The 15866-nt window shown below is 37.3% G+C and overlaps 2 protein-coding genes across 3 annotated transcripts; one reads left to right on the top strand and one right to left on the bottom strand.

Annotated features, from left to right (window-relative positions):
• Positions 1-4168: 4168 nt before the first annotated feature.
• LOC122067272 (ABC transporter C family member 3-like) lies at positions 4169-8933 on the bottom strand. 2 transcript variants are annotated; one of them, XM_042631105.1, is made up of 6 exons: positions 8048-8923; positions 7719-7927; positions 7175-7480; positions 5166-5229; positions 4667-4906; positions 4169-4546 (listed from the first exon to the last, which is right to left on the bottom strand). In XM_042631105.1, the coding sequence occupies exons 1-6, from the start codon at positions 8208-8210 to the stop codon at positions 4446-4448; spliced, it is 1083 nt and encodes a 360-aa protein (XP_042487039.1). In that variant the 5' UTR covers positions 8211-8923; the 3' UTR covers positions 4169-4445. The 2 variants fall into 2 exon arrangements, with proteins under 2 accessions (XP_042487039.1, XP_042487041.1); XM_042631107.1 differs by lacking the exon at positions 4667-4906 and having other exon boundaries at positions 8048-8933.
• A 5180-nt stretch (positions 8934-14113) lies between these two features.
• LOC122067274 lies at positions 14114-15457 on the top strand. The gene has a single exon (XM_042631108.1). The coding sequence runs from the start codon at positions 14114-14116 to the stop codon at positions 15455-15457; it is 1344 nt and encodes a 447-aa protein (XP_042487042.1).
• The last annotated feature ends 409 nt before the right edge of the window (positions 15458-15866 follow it).

Raw genomic sequence — 15866 nt, 5'->3', positions numbered from 1 at the left:
GAGGAGAGGGGGCTAAACGTAGTTTATAATTTTCAATTCTTCCATTTGAAAAAGTGAACTTCCTTCAGCCCTCAAATTTTTAAATTTTGATTTTTCCATACGAAATTTCAAGTCATAATTCTAATAGTCGCTTGATGGAGTACAATTTGGATTCATCTTTTGTCAAATTTCAAAGCCAAATTAAATCTAAGTTGTGTAGCATAGGTTTTTTTTTTCTCTTCTTTTTTCATCCATTGTTTTATCAATAGTAATAATAATAATAATAATAAATATTTAAAACCTTATTTGGCCAAATCCAATGGGCTCCAAACTTGAATTCAAGTAGGTGATTGTGAACCTTACCTACCCACAAATTCGGTATTATCTAATTTGACACATGCCAAACATTTGGGAGATGGAGGAAACTATTGCTACCCACAAATTCGGTATTATCTAATTTGACACATGCCAAACATTTGGGAGATGGAGGAAACTATTGCTCTTATTCCTAGGCTCAGTTAGGACTTAAATTTTGTGGAATCATCATCTCTACATGATCATCCATAATTAATCTAATTTCCCCAGATGGAGATATAATATCACAAATATTTGTTGATAATTCAACTTTGTCAGACTTGGGGCTACCCTGAAAATGCAAGGGTAACTTCAAAAAAAAAAAATCTTAAATGTGTCTAATCCGAAGTGGGACGCTCTTATCCAAGCAAACAAATTCAATAGAAGAGCCTTCTGATTTTTAGTGGATTTTACTAAGAGATCCATTGAAAAAAAAAAAATCAATAATGGAAATTGGGTGTAAATCCATTGAGTTTGCACTTATTTTTGACCCATCTCCACCAATGCACCCAAGAAAGGGTATTTACTCTCCAAAAAGGTTTGCTATGAAGATATAGATAACAACCAAGTTATTAAATTCTCTTTTACAACTATTTTCACTAAAACAATTATCTATGAAATGCAATCCAAGAAGTTGTGAACTCAACAAGTATTTTTCATTTAAAAAAATAATTTCAAAATAAAGCAAGAAAAGTCAACTAAGAAAAGTGAGTTCAATGAAAGGGACCAAAACCTTTCCTTCTTATAAGATCATAGATCACTTAATTCCTTTAACTTTCCTAACTTACCAAAAATTTTATTGGATATAAGAAATTCTTTTATACTTTTTTTGGTAGAAATTATCTGATACAAAAAACACATGAATGAAAATGCTGATGTCATGATGCTTTATATAATTAAGAATATAAAAATTTTTTTGTGTTGTTACCAAAAAAAAAAAAAAAGAAAAAACTTTTTCTCATGAAGGATCTAAGCTAGCCATACATTTTTAGGTCATATAAAATCCCATACGGTTGGCTCTTGGAACAATTCAAATTTCCACTTTATGAACCAATTTCAAGAAACTCAAATCAAAATGCATGATCATGGAAGGAAAACTTTGAGAGGAGGAGAAATTCAGAAATTTAGTCATAGCAATAATTGATAAGAACAATTTAGGTAAAGAAAAAGTACACAGAAGGTATTCAAGAAAATTTGGGCAATAGATAGTATGATATGGCTAATGGAAAAATAGGCCCAGCTTTCTGTTTTTGAAGTTTTTGAAGCTTTATGGAAAAACTCACTTACTTAACCTTTCAAAAAAAACTAGGAAACAATTCTTCAACTATACTCCTTAATAAGATTTGCAATTGATGAGGAGTTGAGGACTTGATGTTGAATTTTGTGTCCATAAAACAGTATTTAAGCATTTTAAATAATTTATTGATTGACATTGATTCATTTGGGTGTTTGATTATCAGGGGCAGAATTGGACACTATTCATATTGCCATTGTGTTGATAATAAGAATGGTAATTCCAAACACAAACGTGAGTGTTCATAATTCTGTATATCAAACAAGATCACTTGTAATTCTTGTAGGACTATTATCTCTATTTTCTTTTTTAATAAGAATTTAGGTCAGTTGTCAAATTCTCAATAATGGTTTATTTTTCGCCGTCCATTTGTTCGAAATATTTTCATAAAAAATTGATTTTCTAATCATTTAAAGCCTTATTTCACCACATGATCAAATTCAAATGCCCTGAACTTGAATTTAGTAGGGGACCTTGACTTCTACCTGCCCACAAATTTGGCTTTACTAGTTGATTTTTTGCCGCATGGCAAAAAATGGGCACTGGAAGAAGATATTGCTCTGAGGCAGCAGCACAGTTAGACAATTTTGTGGGTTTGATAACCACATGATCCTCCAATTCTTTGCAAGGTTTTAGACCAATCTACTTTTTTCAAGTGGAGATATAATGTCACAAAACCTGGTTAATAATTCGACTTTCAAAAACAATGGGCAACCATTGAAAATGAAAAGTAGAAACTCTATCATGGTGAGCTATACAATAGAGATGGAGTGAATTTTTTTTTTTTTTTTTTTTTTTCATGTGTTCAATCCAAAGTTAAGACCTTCCAATCCACACAAATAATCTCAATAGATGAGCCTCCACGATGTAGATGTTATGATTTGGACTAACCAATCGTTAAAAAAAAAAAAAAAAAAAAAAAAAAAAAAAAAAATAAATGAATCAGCAAAGAGTATATTATAAATTAAAAAAAGATGTACAAGATTACCCACTAGGCATAACCAGGCAAACGAAATAAAAAAGTTGATCACTCCTCATCTTTGGCATTGCCATTAATAGAGAGCAAATCAACACTCAAAACTTACCTTATTGATCTACCTTCAGTATTGCCATCAGCTGAGATTACAAAGCAAGAATCAGAAACATCCCCAAAAAAAAAAAATTTATCAATCAATTCAGTATCTATGTATTTTTTTGGGAATTCCAAATAATATCAAATCGAGAAAATGATGAACTCACTCAAATTCTAAATTTCTTTTCACTAATGGCAATTGGGTGCAAACCCATGGACATGCACTTGTTTTTGTATAAGCATTTCAATCAAGACATACCTAATTTTTTGTTATAGATAGGGCCTAACTATAAAGGTAGGGAAGGTCAGATAATGGCCTTACACTTCCCCCTCAACTCTATGTCCAACTTTTCTAATTAAGAAAAAAAAAAAGAACTCTATGTCCAACTTTTCTAATTAAGAAAAAAAAAAAGAACTCTATGTCCAACTTTACCATAACAAAATTTACATAATTAATCCAACCCCCTCAACTCTATGGGCAGTAATTGCTATGCACCCAAGCAAGAGCAATTACTGTCCAAAAAGATTGCTAAGAAAGACATAGATAGCAACCAAATTATTAAATTATCTTTTACATTTGCACCCACAGAACAATGATGTTGACATAATGTTCTCAACAAGTATTTTCCATTCAAAAAGGTATTTGCAAACAGAAAAAAGAAAAGGTGAATAAGAAAAGAGTGTTCAGAGAACGAGATCCAAAACTTTCCTTTTTAAAAGGTTATAGATCACTAATTTCTTCTAACATCCTAACTTACAAAAAATCAGATGTTAGAAATCTTCTAAAACAGTAACACAAGAAAAAAAGTTGATGTCGTCATGTTTTATATAATTAACAAGATAATATTTTTATGAATAACCTAAGCCATACATTTTATTTAGGTTAAAATAACCTCCCATATGGTTGGTTCTAGGAACAACTCATATTTCCATACTAGAAAACAATTTTGAGATTTTCATATCAAAATGCATGAATGACCATGGAAGGAAAATTTTGGGAGGAGAGAAAATTCAGAAATTTGATAATAGAAAGAATTGGTAAGAACAATTTTCACATATAGAAAAGATAACACAATTGTTGTTCTAAGAACTTTTGGTCGCAGATAATTAAGATATGCTTAATGAAGAAACATGCTGAATTCTCTTTTTTAAAGCTTTTTGGAAAAAGTTTTTTGACAGCTCTAGAGGGCAATTAAAGACCAGAACCAAGTTCTAGCACATGGACAGATGATGTGGCAGTTTCCACTGTATTGATATTAAAAAAATATTCTAGTTTAACCACATCAAATTTTATACTCAGATTCAAGCATTACCTCTCATGTGTTGGAAGATTCACTCGTATTTTTAGCTGCCAATTTTGGATTTTCAAAAATTATTAATTCCTTGGCCAACTTTATTGTGGCTAAAATTCATATGTAAGCTGGGACCTTGGGCTATACTTGTCTACAAAATTTCAGATCCATTCAATGTGACAGGCAGTAAAAATTTGTGTTAGTTTAGAGATGCTATCGGATTTGTAAATATTCTCCCAAGGTTTACAAACATGCATGAAGAAATAGATTTCTTTTTTTCCCCCTTCTCAGCTTCTTTTCTACCCTCGATATGACAACTAAAGGCCAATGCGAACTCTAATAATTACAAGCACCCTTGATCTAAAAATTTATCGTCCTCAAAATAAAATGCAACTACTTTAATGCAGCCTCATTACTTTGAATATTACAAACTCACTTATTAGCTTCCCAAACACTAGCAACTAAATCTGTGAGTATACTCCTCCACAAGCTTTGCAAACGATGATGACTTGATCCCTAACAATTTAGTTGGGGAATCAAATTCCAATAAAACACCTGGTTAAGAAAAGAAAACATGTCAATCTAATTAGGTATGCATCAAAAAGTATGAGAATATGTATTAGCAAACTCAACTGAAGTCATTTGATTGTGGTGTACTAATAACTAGCTACTAACCATTATCGAGGAGGAGGACCATATCGGCATTAAGAATTGATGTTATCCTATGTGCAACTGTGATGACAGTAGACCCTGAGAATTGTTGCCTAAGAGTCTGTTGAATTAGATGATCAGTTGTAGTATCTAGTGATGCAGTAGCTTCATCAAGTACTAACACTTTGCTTCTCTTGAGTAATACCCGCCCTAAACATACTAGTTGCCTTTGACCCATGCTCCAATTCTCTCCATTCTCAGTCACTATGGCAGTCACCGTACAAAAATGTGTTAGCCATTCATGATCTTATTTCATTTTCTTGCTCTACTTCTTGTTGGAAAAGGGGTTGGGGGCAAGAAGGTTGGGTTGTACTCTAGAAGTTTGATATAATATATAATAATGCACTTTTTTTTTTGGTAGAGAGAAATCTATTGATATAAAAGTGTATACAATAATGCACTCGTGCATGGATAAATTGATATTGCTAAAATTGATATAGAATGAAAATAAGAAGAAACAGACCTACAGAATCAAGCTTCCCTTCCTTTTTTCTAACTTCATCGCTGAGCTGACATCTATCTAAGACCTAAAACAACAAAAATTTTATGTCAATATATACCACCTTGCCTAATGATTCAAGATGACATAAAGGTGATTGTTAAATATTATCTAAGCAAAAGATAATATAAATAAGCAAGGTGTACCACGTGGAAATGAAAAACAATGTAGTAAAAATAGTGCACTTCCTAGGTTGTAACTAAGACAATCGCCCAAAGATGATAATTACATCCAAAGAAATGACTCCAACATCTCAATAGTCTTGAATTTTAGTATAAAAATAAAAATAAAACCACAAGAAATGAGTTCATAGAGATAAATTTCTCGGTCAATCAATTGGGATGTGTTTGTTTTATATGTGAATCATTAGTATGCAAAAGATATGTCCAAACTATCTTTGTCATTATTAGAAGGATAATTTACAGCGCCACCCCTTAGAGAATGCCAATATTATAAGAACACCTCCTGTTTAATACCAAATTGCATTCAGACCCCTTCCGTCAGTCTCTGTTCTAGAATATACCTCAAATGCTGACATCAGCAGCTCTTTTATTTTTCTTAAATACCATTTTACCCTTAAAAATTATGAAGTACCAAAGTTACCCCAGTTAGATGTAGTCCCCAGATTGAGTAAACCCTAACTCACTCCCAGTACAGACCAGTGGCAACTGCGAACTCACTGGCGATGGAAGTAGTAGTACTCACCGGCGATTGAAGACAAACCACAATTTTTTCTTCCTAGGGCTGTATTCATTGGCGTCAAAGAACTGCTGCCTGGTTACAGAGGACGATTTGCTTTATCGAGTACAAGATTGGCGTCAAAGAGAACTACCGCTCTCTCTAGTTTTTAGTCTATTTCTTCTTCTTTCTCTTTCTCTTGTGTGCGACTGGGATGGAAAACGGAAGAGGAGAGAGAGAGACTAGGAGGAGGCCTGTACTTGAAGAAGCACAGCTAGGTGATGACATGTGTTTATTTGGTTCCACAAATGAGTCGCCGGCAACGAAAAGGGATATCCAGGTTTCCTCAAAAAATTCATTGTGAACTTGGGTTCTGGTTCGACTTTTCAGCAAATAGAGGAACCGTTTGCGACTGAGAATCTGAGATCTCATTTGCTTGAAACAACATATTATAACGAGGGCTTCTATCAATCGTCCACCAACACCAGATGCATAGGAAGACCAAGAAAAAGAACAATCCCTTCAAGAGATCATCAACATCAAATTAATTGAGCGGGGAAAAAGAACGGTTGAAGGAGCTTCTGAGGGAAAGGCTTATCGAATGTGGATGCAGAGATGAAATGAAAGCTCTTTGCAGAGCATCTACTAAGAAGAAAGGAAGGAATAATGTTACTATGGATGACCTTGTACATGTAATAACCCTTAAGGGTCGAGCCTAAGTTCCTGATTCTATAAAGGATGAACTGTTGAGCGCATCCGAACTTTTCTAGTCAGTAGCTCTGTGATCCTGAAAGTCCATGCTCTCATAGTTTCTTCTAGGAGTTTTTTCTCTGCTTTTTGTGGCTAGGTGTCATTTGCAGAGTCAACCCTCTTGATTTAAGGTCCTGATGGAGGTCTACCGTTCCTTGTTTCAAATTGCAGATGTACCTTGTGTGTGAAAAAATAATTAATTTGCTCATAGTAACATTACTCGCCGGCGACGGAAGTAGCGGTACTCGAGGGATGGATGGAGCTGAACCCGCAGGTATGGAGAGGAGAGAAGGGGAGAATGAAATGGAAGAGTACGATTAGAAAGAGGGGTATTTTTGGGATAAAAAATGGGTTATACATCAGTCTTTTGCTCGTAAGGGCTAAAGTGTCATTTCATAGCATCACTTAACAGAGACTGACGGCAAGGGGTTTGAGTCCAATTTAGTAAAAGAGAGGGGGTGTCCCTCTAATATTGACATTCTCCAGGGGGTGGCGTTGTAAATTACCTTTATTAGAAATTATTCATCAAATGAAAAAACACTCACCTCCCATATTTGTTCATCAGTGTATTGCTCAAGCGGGTCAAGATTGCTTCTTATAGTCCCCTCAAACATTGTGGGGTCTTGTGGGATGATGCTCAGTCTAGATCGCAAGTCATGGAGGCCAATCTTAGAGATGTTGATACCATCTATCCAGATTTGACCAGATACGGGTTCAAGCATACGAAAGAGAGTCTGTACAAGAGTTGATTTGCCGCTTCCTGTTCGCCCAACGATGCCAATCTTCATCCCTCTAGAGAAAGTGCATGTGAGACCTCGCAAGATAAAAGGAAGTTGTGGTGCATACTGAACCTACGCACACATTAGAAAATCAAATCATGAAGCTTAGCAAAATTCCATAAGAGCAAGAAGATAAATCAAATAATCAAATCATAAAGCTTAGTAGAATTCTATAAGAGCAACAAGGACTATCCAACAACATTAAGCTTCAAAGGATCTATTCCATAAAATGAGAAAATAAGAAAGAAAATTAAGATTTGAGTAAGTTAAGGTGATTAAGAAGACTTGAAGACTCTATATCGGGCATTACCTGTAGATCAACAATATCAACATTTCCTTGTGATGGCCATTCATGATCTAAACTATTTTCTTCTACCAGCAGTGGTGGTTCACTAGGGATGCAGGTGTACTGTAAAATTCTCTCAATAGATATGATTTTATTCTCAAGATTTGAAAAATCCCATACAACCTCACGCATAGTGAAAGAAAGCCCGTAGGTGACTGCTAAACCTGCAACACCTTTAATAGAGAAAACAATAGAAAATAAATTAAAAAATCATGCTTTCACATGAGCAATCAAACATAGGCCCCCAAAAATGATTAGAATAATTTTATAAGATCTCAAATTTAAATTTTTACCAGGACCAAGTACTCCCTTTGGCACTGAGATTAAGAAAGCCAAAAAGAAAGCATATGTGATGGATGCCAACATATCCATACGGAAGCAAAACCACTCCATCGCACCAGAGAAATGAAATTTCGGTCGAGAATACACATCCACTAGATTGAGGTTTGTGTCCATAAACCTCTCTTCTTGATTAAAGCACCTGATTGTTGTTGAACCTAAAATAGATTCAACAAAATGTTGTACAATTGGTGCCTGACATACTCCACCTAGCCGTGATAGTTCTCGTGCTGTAGATATGTAATGTTGCTATGATACATGGTCCATAAAAAATACATTAGGTACAATGTAAAAAATGAGTAATGAATATATTGTTATTGAGAATGAAATAAGCTTTTGTTATGAAGGATTTCTTAACTTTAGTTGCTTATTTGACACCATCATCATTGAAGAAAATATTTAATTTTATTTATATACTTCAACTATTCTTTTTTGAAAGCTTATTTTTATTGGATGTTATCCCAAAATTCCCATCATGAAATTCTTAGAAAAGAAGTTAAATGAACATAAATGTAACTGAATCAGGAGTTTTTTGGTATCCATTTTTTACCAAATTTTCAATCATTTATTTAAATACAATTACTAAACTCATGTGTGATGGAGGGCCTTAGGGAAGAAAGGGAAGAAAACCCCGAATGAACTCAGAGTAGTGGGGAAGAAGAGAAGAATCACACAAAGGGGGAGGGGGAAGAAGGTCTCACGACCAAGCAAACCACAAGGTTTCAACCAATTAATTAATTCATCATAAAAACACCACCACTACCCATCGGTTACATGCCTCTATATAATAAATTGAAAGTTCAAACTTTCCTAATTAAAATCTAAACTAAATTAGCAACTCCTAATTTGATTCCCAAATTTTAACTAATGAAATTAGAAAAAAAAAAAAACTCAAATTTGTAACTCCCTAATTGACTATTAAATACCCAAATTAAAGGATTACAAATAATTCTCAAACAAAATAAAATCCTAAAGATCCTAATGACTCCAAAGATCCAATTGGACCCTGTTCATCTCAGTTGAGATTGCCCGAAGGGTCAACCCGGTTCAACAACATCAATTCTACATCAATGTGTCCATGCCCACTTTTTGCCAAATCTAAATTCTCTAAGGATGGGCCGGACTATATGGTCTTATTTCACCATCACCAAAAGCACATGAATGTGCAATTTTAGTACTTCACTTAGCTAATTGTAACACTTTTTCAAGTTTAGCATGAAGTGTAGCCCACATGTTTCACCCAGAAAAGATAAGAGACGTAAAGGTAAGATGAAAATCAAATATCTTCCACATAGCATTTCCATTGGGGTTCTAGTTTTTTATTGTGGATTGTCTAATTTTCACCAGTTATCCATCTATTAAATTTGAATAATTAGTTGATAATTCTTTTTTTGTAACTTCAGGCACTCCAATTGAGCTCATTTAAAATAGAAGTCCAAACATGTTGTGCCCTACAAAGAGATTGGTCTGACACTTGACACATCACTAATCCATATAAGGAACCACTATCTAGTGTCCTGTTTGACTAAAGAAGTCCTCCACATGATTCAATATTTTGGATCATTAAAGTAAGGCTTTGCAATGAATATTTTCCTTTAATTTTCAATTTTTACTTATTAAGAATTATCAATTAATTTATAATATTTAAAATAAAAAAAAGGAGGAAAAAAAGGATGTACAAGCTGACTTTCCAATAAAGTCAGATACTGAATACATAGAGAAGGGGAAAACCCGGAATCACTCCCCCACCTTCGCCATGGCCATTAGTAGAGGAGGCGATCCACTACTTCACCAAAGAAAACAAATTATAGGAAACAAAATCTAGCTCTTCTAAATGCATCCACCTTGAGTTCAGCTTGAATCGAACTAGGGAGAGAAGAAGATGTAACAGAAGATCCAGATCTAGCAGCCTGCTCAGCAAGATAATCCGCAATTGGATTCGCTTCTCTGAAACAATTAGACACTTCCATTGGATACCATCTAAAAATGGCCACAAAATAGTACCAATCTTGATCAACACACCATGGGATTGGTCCATCCCTATCGCCTTGACCACAGCCGTCGAGTCCAATTCAGTCCACAAGTGTTGCATTTTCAACTGTTTTGCAGCCATAACATCAAGAATAAAACCTTGAAATTCTGCCTCATAGTTCCATTTAACACCAAGATAATGACCAAAGGAGTAGGCAACCCTTGAACAAGTGTCACGAAGCACTCACCAGCCCCCTTTCATCCTGGGTTTACGAGCAAACAACCATCAACGTTCAATGTGATCCAACGAGAGAGAGGGGCACACCAATTTACCATCAGAATTCTTGGAGCCCAAGGGGGGTATATCCCAACACCCAAGATTCTAGAAGCAGATAGAAATGAAATGGTTGACTGCCAGTACTGAAAATTTAGGAGAAGCTCTCGAACAGAGTAGTAAATTTGTTGAAGAAACAAATCCACCCTCAACTTTTTTTCCTGTATATCTCCTTGAATTCCTTTGCATCTATAAGAAGTAAGGAACTAAAATGAGCCCAACCATCCAAGCCTGTTGAGTAGAGACATTCCTATAATGCAATTTCCACCAAGCTAATAGATCACTTAACGAGTTTTGCTACCCATACAACTTGGAAAATTGAGCAAAACGCAACCCAGACCCCCTTTGCATAGATACATTCCCAGAGCAAGTGTCGAAGAGATTCCATAATATTATTACACAAATCACATCGAGCGACAAAACTAATACCTTTTGAGCTGACCTTGTCATCTGTTGCAAGTCTTCTATGAAAGAGCTTCCACCCAAACACGGACTGTCGTGGCAGTAGACCTGACTTCCAAAGCAAGGTGAACCAGGGGACTTTAGGACTTTGATTTCTGAGCTTCTCTCGAGTAGACTTGATTGTGAAATTCCCCAAAAAATTTTGACTCCAGCAGGACTTATCATCACATTGATAAGATGGAATTTTTACATTCTTCACCTTTTCAAAAATCACTTTCAGCATATCTGACTGAACTTGAGCAAGACACCAAGAGTTTCCCAGAATAAAATCCTTCACATGTTTCTCCCTCTGAATCAGAGAAACATCCACATTCACCAACCCCTCAAAAGAATGGTCCCCAACCACTGAGCATAAAATTCCACATTCTTTTAATACCAGGCCACACCGAAGAACATTTGTACAATCTTCTTATCAAACCAGATTTTGTTAGAAACCTCGCTCTAAAAAATCTCCCCTTTTCCGACTCCTCATGTTTAACCTGCCAAGCAAGCTTACAGAGAAAAGCTTTATTAACATCCTTTATTCTTCTCAGCTCCAACCCACCCTCATCCTTGGGTTTACAAACATCTTCCCATTTTTTTCGCTAGAAGATCAGATTTTATTAAAAAATGAGGAAAATGAATGAGTACAAGATAAAACAAAAAAAAGCCGGATGGAGCCTCGACCTTTGGCATTGCCATCAGCAGAGGCTCACAACCACTATCTGTGGAATCTAAATCGGGATCGACCGGCTTCATCTAGAAGGAGCTCGTTGGTGATGGAGGTTGGGAGATCCGTTCTCACCCCCAAGAAAACCGACTTAGCTACATCTTTAGCTAGGTAATCCGTGATGGGATTAGCTTCTCTGAAGCAGTGGGAAGTCTTCCACTCAATAGAGTCTACATAGCTTAATAGATTTGACCATTCCTGAAGCACAAACCAGGGAATAAGCCTATGGCAGAAACATCTTCCCATTTGACAGAAATCTTTTTACAAGATTCCGCATCCCCCATTCAGAGCAAATTACACATCCATTTTTGCATTAGCTTCACCATAGATTAGGGCCACTAATAAATAGAAAAATTATGCAACGGCATATTAGCAACAACAGACCTCACCAACTCTGCCCTACTAGTCATAGATAATAATTTACCTTTCCACCCCACTATCCAACTTTATTTTATCCAAGAGAAGAAGATGTTCCTTCCTAACTCGACCCTTGAAAATCTCAACCCCAAGGTAACGAGTGGAGGAAGTTGCAACTAGAGATGCCCAGCACTTGAGACACTTGCTCTCTTCTCACAGCAGCAATCCTTCCAAAAAAAATATTACTTTTATCAAGATTTTTTTGTTGTCCTGGGGGGGTAAAGGTCCCTTACTTTCTCTTCTTCATTGACGATGTTTTTCATTTTTATGAATGGATCGATTAGATGCCTGAGAACATTTAAAGGCTTAATATTATTGATGTCAACCAGCTTCTAAAGACGAAAAGTGCTAGGATAGTGTTTTTGAGAGGATGGCTAAGCCGAGTAAGGATGCAGATATTGGACATGAGCCAAAGGATGGCTGGCCTCCGGATCGTGGTAGACAGGCTTTGATTACTGATTTTCTGAAACCAGATTTTTCAAGGAAGGATTCTAGATCAGCTTCTGCTACAAATGATACTAGATCTGTAGAAGGAGGCGAGGATGATCGGGTTAGGGATGCAGAAGAAAATAGGGAGGAGGTGCGACGATCCTACTCTACCGTGGTGGGATGTGCTTTGCCGGAAGTGGAATCTTTGCCCGATCCCATTCACGCTGGAGCCTACACCAAAATCATCATCCCTCAAGATGCCTATGAGGAAATACTACTACGGTTCAGGTTTGCATTGATAGGGAGGACGAACTTTAGATACCTTTCAATGGATGACATTCGAAAGGAGGCAAAGGAGAATTGGAATCTAAAAGGCGGAGTGAAGATGGCTCCTATGGGGAAGGGGTATATTCTTTTTCAATTCGAAAGAGACGGAGACATGGCAACTATGTGGAGACGAAGTCTTACAAGAATCTGTGGGCAGGTCATCAGATTCCAGCCTTGGAAGGCAGATTTTGATGTTCATGCCAAGAACGTCAAAACCAAGTTGGTTTTGATCAGATTCCCTGACCTGCCACTTGAATACTGGCACGAGAAGATTCTGTTAACCATGGCTAAGGCGTCAGGGAGACCCGTGGCACTGGGTAGACGTATTCAATCTGTGGCAATGGGCACCTTTGCGAGGGTCCAGGTAGAGGTCGAGATTGGAGCAACCAGACTCGAAGAAATCCAAGTAGAACAAAGGCAACAAGGAACTAATGAGACATTCTGGTTCAAACAAAATATTATTTATGAAGATGCCTTGATCAGATGTGGTTTCTGCAAAAAAATGGGACACTCTGTCCATGCATGTAGGGCGAGGAGGGAAGCAGAGACCAGGAAGGAGTCGCAGCACAAAGAGACTGTCCCAGGGGCGACCTATGCAGATGAAGAGGATGGTGTCCAGAGCAATGGTCATCGGAAAGAGTGCAATGGCCATCGGGATGAGCAGATTCTGATGACTGGTGCATCTAATTTGGAAAGGATTTCTTTCCTTTTGAAGGAACGATCTCCTTCTTTTTTTGAATCGCACACTTTAAGGAACATTGAAGGCAAATCAGTTATGAATAATTTGAATGGAGACATACAAATCTGCCTTCCATCAGAAGAAGAATGGAATAAGGAAGGAAATATTCCAAAGGGGTGCGTTTTTGAACAAGTCAATGAAGGGGAGAATGACTTGGATGATGGGGCAGACTCTATGGTTGGATCGGATAATGGGTTTGATGGTGGAAATGGGGCCCTTATGGATCACCGTCCCTATTCTCAACCCACAGGAAATAACGCCTCTTCTCCTCTAGAGGCTAAAAATGACATGAATAGGGCCATGCACGAGAAGGACTCTTCAAACCCAATTTACACTGGACATGGCAGTGGTGATCGAGCGATGGCTCCGAGTAGTCGTGGCGAGCATCATGGGACTGGTAGGTGCCAACCAATGCAATGGTACAATAATGTCATCTCGTCATTCAATCCCCTCGAGATTAATGGTGGTACGGTGGTGGTTAATCATAAGGAGGTAGAGCAGATAGACAAAACTCTCTGCGAGAGGGAGGCATTGGATCTGGTTCCTGGAAGACGGGGAAAGAGGAAACACCTGGCCAATACAGAGTAGACTTTACGAAAGTCTAGCCGTATTGCTTCATCAAAAAATAGTAAATGAAAGCCCTCTATTGGAATATTAGAGGGATAAAGAAGGCTGCCGCCAGGTTAGCTTTGAGGAATATTTTAAAGGAAAAAAGGCTTGATTTCCTTTGCATCGCCGAACTTATGATTCCCTCTGATGCCTTTCCTATGTTGTTCTTCAACAAGTTGGGTTTCGACCCTGATTTCATCCATAACAAGCGAGTAGGCGGCGTCTCAAATCTATGGCTGATTTGGCGAAGAGGTGTAGCAAAGCCTGTTATGCTATCATCTTCTGAACAGAAAATCTCTATCTCTGTGCAATGGGCTCAGGAAATTTTCATGTTATCAGTAGTGCATGCAAAATGCCTAAGAGCTACTAGAAGAGAATTGTGGACTGACTTGGTGGCAACCCATCCTGGGTCGAATATTCCTTGGATGATTTTTGGCGACTTCAATGCCACCCTTCTCTCCACTGAAAAAAGGGGGCTGGGAATTTTCAACTTAGGGTCAGCGGGCGATTTTGGCGCAATGGTGGATAAATGCTCACTAATCCAAGTACCTTCGCAGGGAAGGAAATTCACCTGGACTAATAACAGGAGAAGGGGCCATATGTCAGCAGTGCTCGATCGAAGCTTTTGCAATGATGCTTGGATTTCTTTTTTTCAAGAATGTCACCAATTCGTCTTGCAGAGAGTGGCGTCAAACCATGCCCCCATTCTGGTGGTGTCTGAAGGTTCTGAAAGACCAAAAAACTGTCCTTTTTTATTCCAGAGGTTCTGGACAAAACACGAGGGCTTTCTAAATGCAGTGAAGACCTCCTGGGAGAACGACATTTTTGGATCGCCAATGCTAGTTATGGCTCAAAAATTAAAAAGATTGAAGGCCTTCCTGCGCTCCTGGGCAAAAGGAAACTTTCTAAATTTTAATTTGGAGATGATGGAGGCAAAAAAATGCGTGGAGGAGATCCAGACCGAAATTGACAGAGATGGGATAAGCGACTCAATTTATGCCAAAGAAGTTGATGCAAAGACCAGATACCTGAAGGCCATGCAAAATTATGAGAAATTGTGGGCTGAAAAATCTTGTTCTAGATGGAGGGATCAAGGAGATAGATGCTCAAAACTTTTTCACATCTCAGTGAAGATGCGACGAATGAAGAACTCCATTAAATCTCTAAAGATGAATGATGGGACCCTAATCTCTGATAAAGCGCAGATCGAGGAATACGTCATGGGATATTATGAGCATTTTCACAAAGGCGTTCCCCTGACCAATCACATGGATTTATTGCAATGCATTCAAAATGTTTTGGAAGAATGGGATAGAGGTCGATTAGATGGTATTCCCTCTGACACTGAGATCAAGGGTGCAGAGTAGGATCTTGATCCAGATAGTGCTCCTGGTCCAGATGAATTTCCTGGAGCATTTTATAAATCATGTTGGGACATCATATCTTCAGATGTGTACAAGGCTATCAGATGGTTTTTCAAAACCGGTTTCATGCCTTACGGAATTAATAATAATTTCCTGGTCTTGATTCCTAAAATTGAAGGAGCACTATCCCTGGACAAATTCAGGCCGTTGTGCATGGGAAATTTTTTTTGCAAAATAATATCAAAGGTTCTGGCTATGCGATTGTCATGTGTTCTTCCAAAAATTATTTCTGAGGAGCAGGGGGCCTTCCAGAAAGGGAAGATCATTCATTCCAACATATCTTTGGCCTCGGAACTGGCCAATATGATGTTTGCATCCACAAGAGGAGGGGGTATGGGCTTAAAAATTGATA

The sequence above is a fragment of the Macadamia integrifolia genome, unplaced genomic scaffold (genome assembly GCF_013358625.1).
Source record: "Macadamia integrifolia cultivar HAES 741 unplaced genomic scaffold, SCU_Mint_v3 scaffold2800, whole genome shotgun sequence".
In the NCBI taxonomy this organism is placed as follows: Eukaryota; Viridiplantae; Streptophyta; class Magnoliopsida; order Proteales; family Proteaceae; genus Macadamia; species Macadamia integrifolia.
Note: the sequence above shows the minus strand (reverse complement) of the source record. Positions and strands in the feature narration are given on the sequence as shown.

Bases quoted from the DNA above. Each gene is read 5' to 3' on its own strand.
- LOC122067272 (XM_042631105.1), bottom strand. From the start codon at position 8,210: ATGGACACAAACCTCAATCTAGTGGATGTGTATTCTCGACCGAAATTT. The intron at 5,230-7,174 runs GTGAGTGTTTTT...TTGTTGTTTTAG, and splicing joins CTGATGAACAAATATGGGAG to GTCTTAGATAGATGTCAGCT. The intron at 4,547-4,666 runs GTTAGTAGCTAG...TTTCTTAACCAG, and splicing joins GGTCCTCCTCCTCGATAATG to GTGTTTTATTGGAATTTGAT.
- LOC122067274 (XM_042631108.1), top strand. From the start codon at position 14,114: ATGAAAGCCCTCTATTGGAATATTAGAGGGATAAAGAAGGCTGCCGCC.